Source organism: Sebastes fasciatus, chromosome 1, assembly GCF_043250625.1.
Source record: "Sebastes fasciatus isolate fSebFas1 chromosome 1, fSebFas1.pri, whole genome shotgun sequence".
NCBI lineage: Eukaryota > Metazoa > Chordata > Actinopteri > Perciformes > Sebastidae > Sebastes > Sebastes fasciatus.
In genome coordinates, this window is record NC_133795.1 from 11,722,705 (window position 1) to 11,733,706 (window position 11,002).

Below are 11,002 nucleotides of genomic sequence, written 5' to 3' on the forward strand. Positions count from 1 at the left end.
CACACATATGGGTGGGGGACTGCCAGAATATCAGTCAGAATACAGAATAAAGCAGAGTTTGCACAGAGTAAAGATACAACATAGCAGCAAGTCACATGAGCTTTACAATTAGGTCTTATCAAGCAATGTCAGAAGCGGCTTCCACACCTTTAAAAAAATGTGTTGTGAATTACGTTTGCTAAAGAGAATCTTCTCCATCTTAACAATAAAAAGCATTTTGTTGAGTCACCTCCTCCATGGTGATGATGGAGTCTTCCAATTTAATAATATAATTTTTTTGCTGTTCTATAAATATATATATATATATTTTTTTTCATACTTTATTTTTTCCCTTTTTTGAGGTTGTTCTCATGTATGCAATTTACAGTTCGTAATTACAATAGTTTATAAACCAATTTTTTAAGTAGTTGAACTTAGAGACGAACACAATACACTAGGACAAACAACTTCAGCATTCAAAATTGAAATAAAATTAAGAAAAGAAAAAACATATTGAAATAATAATAATAATAATAATAATAATAATAATAAAAGAATATAATAATAACAATAACAATAATACAAACACATTATTAATATAAAGAAAATAAATGAATAATAATAAATTAAATAAAACAAATAAGTTAATAGAAAAAAAGTATTTCTAAGACTACTGAGATCATCTGTAATAATAATATATAAGGTAGGTAGGTAGGTAAGTAGGTACTTTATTAATCCCCGAGGGGACATTTCTGAGTTACAGCAGCAACAGATAAAACAAGCACACAACAAGATTAAGAATAGAATAAGAATAAATAACATAGAAAATAAGCATTAGCAATAAATACTCTTAAAAGCTGTTTAGCAAGTGGCAGTACTAATGTCCGATTGTGATGCATGTCTGACTGCACTGTGTGTGTGTATGTGTGTGTGTGTATGTGTGTGTATGTGAGAGAGGGGGGGGGTGTTATTTAGTTAGTCCAGAGATGAGTTGTACAGTCTGATGGCAGTGGGTAGGTAGGGTCATATAATAAATGTATTTTGAGTATTACATATACAACACATGATGTCAAACTCTTTTAATGAGTTAGATTAAACTGAGACTACAAGCCCCTGCAGTTACAGCTCAGGATGTATGGGGGGCGGTAGAGCGCTTCCGCTCTGCAGCAAATGATCCCACGAAGAAGAAAGAAAAACCGGCGCTGATTTTAAACTGAGAAGAAGAATTTACCAAACAGGTGGAGCTCTGAAGCTGCTGGTGCTAACTGCTGCTGCTGGTGCTGCTGGTTCTGCTGCTGTGTGGGAATACACCATCTAACTTCTGCTTTTAACAGCGGTGTTACAGTACATGTCAGCCACAGTCTCACAGGAACAATATTGCACAGGTAAAGTGTTTTTCTTTCGACCAGAGTACCGATAGTTAGCTGTTAGCTGCTAAGTCAACACAAACTGGCTGCTAATGTAGCATGTTAGCTTCATTAGCTCATGAAGGTGCAGCTAAACATGGTGCAACATTAATGTAGCTATCATGCTTAAGAGTTGTTTTGAACACAGTGGAGAGATAAAGTCATGGTGAACAGTAAGTAGCTGACATAAAGATACATTTCGTTGTTACTTTAGCACTATAGTTAACCTACTGGGTTAACCTACTGGGTTAACCTACTGGGTTAACCTACTGGGTTAACCTACTGGGTTAACCTACTGGGTTAACCTACTGGGTTAACCTACTGGGATCAAATGTAGCATCAGTAACAAGCTAATTCAATACTAACATCAACTAGCATCATCATCACACTCATCCATTTCTCCCCACTAATCTAAGTAGCTTTATTCTGCACTTTAGTCTCTTTATAAACCTCTCTACCTCAGTTCTTGTCCTGCATTATATTCCACATTAGACATCTCTTAATATCTATTTCATTTCATTTCAAAATGTATTTAAAGCATGTAGAATACCAAAAAAAATTAAAGAAAAGAAAATGATCATACCAACAAGTGGACATTCAGAAACAAGTAGTATTTACATACAATGAAAAGCATAAGAAAAATAAATTGTCAAACATTTGATGCCTTGATTTACATATTCAAAAAGAAGTGAGAAGAAGTATAAACTTATTTAATCCCACCCCTTTTCCATAAATCAATTATTAATTATTAACCAGCTTCCTTATTGAGCCATACATATACTCTAATTACATTTTCCTAAATCTACATGTCCTATATTTTATTATCCAGCACTATGACACTTTCTGCACCATATTCACATTTTTAATAGTCCTGTATTACAATTGTTACCCTGTACTTTATTCATTTTTAACAGTTTCTTCTGCACTATATTCACTTTTTTAATAGTCCTGTATCTCATTTGTTACCCCTTTTTTATACTCCATATTACTCACTTGTGTCTTTTTACTAATATGTTTTCACTATGGAACTGTGATGCTGGAAACTTGAATTCCCTCGGGATCAATAAAGTTTCTATCTGTCTGTCTATCTAGCTGCAGCAAGACGTGATGGAGTCGTCTGTGGTGAACCTGCACAACCAGTTCCAGAGTCTGAGAGCCCAGGTGGATGGTCTGAATGAGGGCATTGAACCACGTAAGTTATCTCCACACTTTGTTTCGGTATTTGGCACCTCTTCAAGTATTTGTGTAGTGTAGTCAAACTGGTCTGCTATGGCACGGTGCTAATGTTAGTAGCAGTGATACTGGATGAAATGTGTTAGTTGGTGCCATGATTTGAATTCTTAGCCACAGGCGATGAATGCAGAAGCAGTACTGAGTATAGAGCCTTTGCTTTAGTGAGTAAACTGTGGGAACTGATGGTGCAGCCCATGGTACAAATGGGGGGTTGAAATAGCTGTTGGGGTGTAGTAAAAATTTCCATTTCAATAGTCCAGATAATGCAGTTCATTTCCATTTGAACCAACAGGAAAGCACTGATACTCATTTGTTCCGTTTACAGCAGAGCACTCTGTCTTTTGGTCCTCTATTTTAAGGTGGTTTGCATCATTGATACTGCAAACCAAAGGGATTTTGGAGGCCTAACACACCCCCAGAGAAGAATAGTATATTGTGCACAACAGCAATACAACAATCTCCTCTTCCGTTTCTCATTCAGAGTTCCTCCAGATGGCGGTGAACTTTGAGGAATGCCGTAAGAAGTGGTTGCGAACAGGTGAGGAGCTGGGTTCCTGTAAAGAGGTGCTGGCGAAAGCAGAGACTGAGAGGGGAGCCCTGGAGGTCAAACTAAAGCACGCCCGCAACCAGGTGGATGTGGAGATCCGCCGGCGGCAGAAGGCTGAGTCAGTCTATGAAAAGCTGGTTGGTGCAACACTACTTATACAGTATATATCTTGTATGCATGCATGGTTGTTTACGGGGTAAATAGTAAATTAGAAAAGGGAAAAGCTAGAAGTTAATCTTCAGATAATGCCACTGGTCACTATGCTTGGTGAAGCTCAGCTGTAGGCCTCTGCATGTTAATAGATTAAGTCTAACTGCTGATTGTTCATCATTACTAAACAATGCATTTTTTTTGCATTTGTCTGTTTTTTTTTTTATATATGGACCTGTCCCTGTCAACCTGCTGGTTTGTTGGTGTAACAGGAGCGTCAGCTACAGCTGATCCGAGATCTGCTGATATCAGAGAACAACATCAGTGTCCACCTGAGTGAGGAGCAGCGCTCCGCCCTGGCCTTCCTCAATGCCCACTCCCAGGCAGCACAGGCAGCACAGGCAGCACAGGGCAACCTCAACACCAGTCGAAGGTCAGATCCTCCTCGTCTGGTTCAGAAACAGCTATAGGAGCACCACTATCGATTTTTCCCAGAGAGTACTGATAAGACAATAATAATAATTATTTTAGGTGTTCATCTACACACAATGCCTCATCCTTTCTTGAGCTTTCACTTATGTTAAAAGTACTTTTGCACTTTATGTATTTAGTAAATACAATGTCTGCCATACTGTATAGAGGTGCAGTGTATACTGTACACTGTAGGGAATGGAATTCAATATATAAAATGAGTTACTATATTAAAGCTTTTATGATTCACCAGAATATTGTGTCATTTTCTAACCTGCCTTGGACAAAGGAAGTACTTCAATCAGGAAGATTAAATACTGACTATTTTACAGGTTAACTACCATCGATGAATCGGCTTCTTTGCTGTCAGACATCAGCTATGACCAAACGGACGACTCTGTGGTATATTGACCCATTTTCTTAAAAGTTTCACTGTATAATTTAGGAGAACTGCTGATCTGAGGATCAGATAGTGGGACAACAGTGTTCATTAAGTTAAGTTCATGAAGTACTATGGTCTATCTCTCCACTTTGTAGGACTGGGATTCCTCGGTGATGAAGACTGTGAGACTGCGGAAACGCCAGAAACGAGTGAGTCATGTCTTTACTGATATTTTGAATAGATGCCTCCTTGCGTGTATTAATGATGAAGATTTTTTTTTTTCAGGTTAGGTGTAAAGGCAGCTAATGGCTTGATTCATGTGTTTATATGCATCACTGTAACTTTGTCTTGCTATTTTGGCAGCCAATCCCTAAAGTAAGTGTTTTTGAAAGTTACTGTACATTTTAATCCACAGCGTTCCTCCAGAAAACTTGCTGATGGTCCTCCACAGGCAATGAAGAAACCTCGCTCCAGTGGACGCCCATCAGATAGGGTAATGCTGACCTCTGCAGCTGAATGTACTATATAACACTAACATTTGTAAACAGTCTGTGTGGATTTGCTTTGAATAATTATGGAGTGATGTAGCAGACAAATAAAATGGCTATCAAGAGAAAGTAAACCTCAATATAGATTTTTTTTCTAAACCAATCAGCTTGGTTGGACAGAGAAGTAAATACATATTCTTTGTTTTTTATTTGATTCAGATGAATGAGTCTATAGTGGCCAAAACCACCATCACCGTGCCGGCGAACGGTGGTGCTGTCGAGGCCGTCTCCACCATTGAAACTGTGCCTTACTGGACACGCAGCAGAAAGAGCGGTGAGAATTTTGTAGATCTTCTGTATCGTTCCTCTTTACGGGACCTTATAACAAAAAAAACATCAAATTATTAGACTGTAAAATGAATATATGCATGAAATAAGGCATTTCTGAGTTCCTGCATTGCTTTTTACCAACATGTGATTGCACCTACAGTTGCTCCAGCATGGGCTGATACAACCACTACTGACCAATCCGAAACTGCCAGTGAGGCCCCCAGCACACCAGTCTCCAATTTCCCAGCCCCGCTCCGAACCCCCAGGGCTAATGGAGGAGGAAAGAAGCACCAGTTCATCTCCAAAACAGTAAGACCGTATACGTATTGTTGTGTCGGCATCAACACTAAAAGCTAGGGATGCACCGATTGTGAAATTCTGGGCTGATACCGATGTTTAAAATCACAATTTGGCTGTTAGCCGATGCCGATACTGATGTTTTTGTTGTTTTTGTGATCTATTCCGTTTTTGTGACCACAAATTAAATCATACAAATTTATGAAACAACCTTTTGATATAATCTTCTTTCACATTAAAAATATTCTTTCTTTACTTTTAATAACTTAAAACATTTAGCCAGCGCAAAATTGATGTGACAGAACAGATGAACATCGGCCACTGCCATCGGGGAATGTAATCTTATTTACCGTCAACTAGGCAAATATCGATACCAGTGTTCGGCTGATAAATCGTGCATCCCTACTAAAAGCCTGTTCACCTTGTTGAAGTACCTGAAGTACTACTTGAAGTATTTGCTCACCTTTGGCACTCTGTTCCCTCTTTCACTAAGGTGATCAAGTCTGAGTTCTGTGCACCATGTGGAAGAAGAACAAAGTTTGGCAAGATGTACCTTCGCTGCCAGGATTGTAGGGTTGTGACCCACCCAGAGTGTCGTGACAACTGTTCCCTGCCCTGTAATCCCACAGCTGTTAGCACTCCCATTAGGACCACAGAGGTACATTTACAGCATGTTTAAACCGTTTTTCGTAATTTTAGATTATGTTCATGTTTAGATTAATTGTATGTATTTTGTGTGCAGACCACCCTGGCTGACTTTGCTCCAGAAACCTTCCCAAGGATCCCAGTTTTGGTTATCTACTGCATTAAGGAGATTGAACAAAGAGGCCTACATGAGGTGAGACTTTATTGTCTGTGTTTACTTGTCACCTTCATGTTATGCTCTGATCCTTTTCCCTTGAGCGATTACAATAGATCATTTCTCTCTTAATTAGTGATCTCATTCAATAGTACGGTATCACAGGCAGCCAGACGATGACACCTGCTGTCTTTTATCTTTTCCTTGCCCCAGGTTGGCCTGTACAGAGTCCCTGGACAAGAGCGCATGGTGAAACAGCTGAAGGAGAAGCTGATTCGAGGAAAGACTCTGCCTCCGCTTCACAAAGTGGACGACATTAACGTCGTTGCAGGTGTCCTGAAAGACTTCTTCAGAAACCTCCCAGAGCCACTGCTCACCTTCCAACTCAACAAAGTCTTCATGGAAGCAGCCGGTGAGTGTCTGAGAGTGCTGTATCCGCAGTGGTCTTTAATGTTAGTGTTAAAGTTAGTGTCTTAATGTTTACTTAACATTATTTTTTTAAGAACAAGCATTTAAATAGAGTGAATCAAGGAGCTATTAAATGACTGGTGACGTTATTGTTTTTACAGAAATCCAGGATGATGGCAACAGTCTTGCCATGATCTATCAGACCATCAGTGAGCTGCCTCATCCCAACCGAGACACTCTGGCCTGCCTGATGATCCACCTGCAGAAGTAATTTTCATTACATTTCAGCAGTGCTAAGAAACCTTGTTTTATCCAGTTCTTGCTCCCATCTGCTCTCATTACCTTCCACTCATTAGACACGAGCGGTTTAAGCAACTACTTGTAAGCTAGAAGGAATTTTGTCCAAATTGTATAAGGTTAACCTCCACATCTCTGCACTGCTGTACAGATCAACATTCATTGTAGTCAAGCCTGAGGAATTTTCTACCGCTTTCTTTTCCCAGGGTCTCTGAGTGTGTGGATACCAAGATGAATGTGAACAACCTGGCCAGGGTGTTTGGCCCTACTATTGTGGGTCATGCTACTGCCGACCCAGACCCTATGACCATCCTGCACGACACAAGCAGGCAACCGAGGGTAAGCAAATGACAATAAAGAATAACTGCTCTGACTCTACATTACGTTTAAAGTATCACTTAGTTTAAATAAATGCATGCGTGAGCTTTTGTTTACTTCAAGATCAGAGTTTCTGCTCTTTAGAATGGTTTTGACTACAAATACTGAATTTAATTTATATCTTTCTAGGTTGTAGAGCGCTTGCTCAGTATTCCAGCAAACTACTGGGGCCAGTTTGCTCATCCAGATTATACAGACATGGACAACGCTAATACTCCAGACCACGGAGGTAAGTCACTGAAAGGGGATTTCCAAAAATAAAAGTTCCTCCAAAATGAATGACATGAGAATAAGACAATGTGTTCTATTTCGTTTTAAAGAACTGTTTGTAAACAGTACACAGCATTATATACAGCATTTGTACTCAGCATCTTTGGTTGACAAATGACAAAATTAGCTGTGTTAAACAAGGTTCTATTTTTTAATTTTCAATAATTTTTTTTATTTGAGTTTTCGATTTCATTTTTACTTTAGTTTTAGTTAGTTTTCAGAGGGCGTTTGCTAGTTTCAGTTAAGTTTCAGTTTTTCAGAAACATTTAGTTTTTCTATATTTAGTTTCCATTTTACAGTAGTTTTAGTTTGTTTTTGTTAGTGCCAGCTATAATGTCTCAGAAGTATGTAGCTACATATACTTGCAAAATACATGGTTGGAGAACTGTGTAGAAATGGCCATAGGCTAATGTTTAATGTTCAATCTTTGCACTACTTTAGCGTCCGATGTGAAGCCATTGTGGCATAACATATCCTGGAATGTCAAGTCTGGTTCAATGTCATGAAAGTTGATGAAAAATCATGCTTTCTCCTTTTTTTGGTAGTGATATATTATAGCTAAAAAATGAATACTGAAATTAATTTACGTTCATTTTTATTCCTTTTTTTAATCAGGTAATATTGTTTCAATTTAGTTTAAATTTTTCTTGAAGGATATTGTTTTTTATTTAGTTTCATCTTACTAAAAATATTTCATATAATATTTCACTGCTAATTTTTTTTTTTAGTTTTAGTTTACTGTAATAACCCTGGTTTGAAACTGAAAACTGACGATGTGTTGATCTTTAATTTACCTGTAGTGAGCATTTTGGGACCAGTGACCACTCCAGAGCACCAGATGATGGCCAAAACACCCTCCTCCAGCTCGCTGTCCCAGCGCATGAAGCACACCCTCTCCAGCACCACCATGTAAGCTCACACATACTGTCACACACTCTCTCAAAAGCAGGGACACATTCTCCAAACGCCACTTGGCCATAGTGATTTTATTCACAATAGGCCTTTTTCACAGAGGACATTTTGTCCTGGTATTGTCTGTGCTGGCTCACTGTCATGGTTTACTGGGGCATTTGAACTGAACAGCTCTATCGTTAATGTCATTAGTGACACCTGTGATTTTCCTACTATGACGAGTCAAAATGTCCCGAGAATAATAATAGTAATTGAAAACACCTGTGTGGGTGCACCAAGAGTGTGCAGGGATGTTAACTTAAAGGCCTGAATTATATATTGTATGATATCACGTTGGTACTATTTCTATTAGGGATGTCAAAGTTAACGCGATAATTGCGCGTTAATGCTAATTGGTTTTAATGGCAATAAATTCTTTAACGCATTAATGCGCGTTGTAGCAGGCTCAGTTTTTAAGCTAGAGTGAAGATACTGGCATCATATGAAACTAAAGAAAACGGGTACCAACTGTCATACTAGCTTGTCGATAAGGAGGCTGAAAATGATCCAAACTAGCACTACATCTTTACCAGGAAAAACTGTCATGGTCATTTTCAAAGGGGTCCCTTGACCTCTGACCTCAAGATATGTGAATGAAAATGGGTTCTATGGGTACCCACGAGTCTCCTCTTTACAGGCCCACTTTATGATAATCACATCCAGTTTGGGGCAAGTCATAGTCAAGTCAGCACACTGACACACTGACAGCTGTTGTTGCCTGTTGGGCTGCAGTTTGCCATGTTATGATTTGAGCATATTTTTTATGCTAAATGCAGTACCTGTGAGGGTTTCTGGACAATATTTGTCATTGTTTTGTGTTGTTAATTGATGTCCAATTCCAACCTATTGCGTTTGCTGAAATTACTCTTATTAAGCTTAAAATTCTACTGTCTGCCACCCCTAACCCCCGACCCCCCCATCCTTAGATTTGGGAGCAGGAGCAAAGCATCAGCTGCCTCTAACCGCCAGGGCAACTTCTTCGCCTCTCCACAGCTGAAGTAATGGGGGAAAAAAGGTTGACCCATATTGTATTTCTGGGTTACTTACTGCAATAACTGAAGGTATATTCACATAATCATGTTGGGAAACTTCTTTGCAATTTTAGCATGAAACAATCTTTTATTCAAGTATTTTATACAAGACTTTCTAACCAGATTCCTGCACGAGTTTGTCTTTATATCTTTGATTACTAATGATTTATTGCTGACCGATTGTGATTGTAAGAGGTTTAAATGCTTTGACGAAGCGACCATTCTAAACCAATTCAAGGATTATATCTTGTGTTTAACACTGTTTGATGTTTAAAAGCTATGCATTCACTGATGTTGGTGCATCTTTGAACCTGTGGTTGTAACCACAGCGACGGGTGCTCAAGCACATGTGATATACACGGCTGTACATCTGGACAAAGAGGAAAGAATTTGTATTATTGGCCAGTGTCTCTTTGTCTTTTGGCATCGGTTGCCTCATTGTCCTGAAAATGACATCTTTTTGTTTTTGTTTTCATCATTTAACATTTTGTTTTATATTTATGTTGATTGTGTGCGTATACGAATCATGACAATTTATACACTTTAACAATGTAAACACTGATACTGAATGGGATTAATGTTGCATTCTGCACTGTGCAACAATGTGCGTCTACCTGGGAATACACGCCACTAGAGGCTGCTGTTGCACCACTTTAGAAATGCAAACCTTAACCAATGAAGATGATTTTCTACTGTATATTATGCACACAACCAGTCAGTATTACTGACACTCATTACAACCAACAGATGATTGGAAATACTGTAAGTTATTCCTGTGATCTAGGACAGTTCAGTCAATATTTCTCTCTCGCAAGCTCTCATCTGTGTGGTCATCACAAAATAAAATCTGGAGCTTCTTTGATTTATGAATGTGATTTGCATGCACACTAACTAGTTTAAATATTTGTTTTCATCCACAGTAGCGTTCTTGCACAGTTACATCACTCTGAGGAAATTTCCTCTCTCTGTTGCTCTCATTGTCACCTCTTTCGAAGCTCCAGATTTTAGCAGGCTGATGCCATTACTGGTTTGAGTATTAGTTATTTAGAGAAAAAATATTTATGTTAACAAAAATTCACTGTATTTAGTCATTAAAACCAAAATCTAAGCATGTTTTGCTGCCAATTAAGAAATGTGCATCATTTGAGGTTGTAAGACTCCAATAGTACTCTATTTTATCATGTTTTATACATCCTTGTACATTTATTCCATTATATAGTTCTATTTCTCCAACGACGTATTGTCTAACTGATGTAGTTGCTTCCACCAAAGACTTTGTGGGCTGAATATCAACCTTTATCTTCTTTTGTCTTAGCTCCAATAAGATCACAGAAAGGTCCACAGTTGAGCTAAAAATAAAACATCAAAAGACTGGTTCTTCTTGTCCTGGTGGGTGTTGTTCATGCATGAGCTGCTGGGCATGTGGGGCGAGGAACCCTGATGAAGTGAGGCCTGAGAGCACTGGTTCTCAACATGGGGGGTCCAAACCCCCTCTAGGGGTCGCCAAAGCTTCAGGAGGGGTCTTGAGGTCTTCTTGATTTTAAGGGGTGTAAGAGAACTTTGCTGGCCTATATATCTAAGCATT

The 11,002-nt window shown here is 38.7% G+C and overlaps 1 protein-coding gene across 1 annotated transcript; it reads left to right on the forward strand.

Annotated features, from left to right (window-relative positions):
* The first annotated feature begins 1,176 nt into the window (after positions 1–1,176).
* On the forward strand, positions 1,177–10,793 carry LOC141764298 (rac GTPase-activating protein 1-like). The gene is made up of 17 exons (XM_074629385.1): positions 1,177–1,364; positions 2,478–2,577; positions 3,100–3,302; positions 3,588–3,748; positions 4,119–4,188; positions 4,324–4,377; positions 4,584–4,661; positions 4,876–4,990; positions 5,147–5,295; positions 5,777–5,941; positions 6,026–6,121; positions 6,296–6,494; positions 6,652–6,757; positions 6,994–7,126; positions 7,295–7,394; positions 8,236–8,344; positions 9,313–10,793. The coding sequence occupies exons 2-17, from the start codon at positions 2,493–2,495 to the stop codon at positions 9,386–9,388; spliced, it is 1,899 nt and encodes a 632-aa protein (XP_074485486.1). The 5' UTR covers positions 1,177–1,364; positions 2,478–2,492; the 3' UTR covers positions 9,389–10,793.
* Positions 10,794–11,002: the final 209 nt, after the last annotated feature.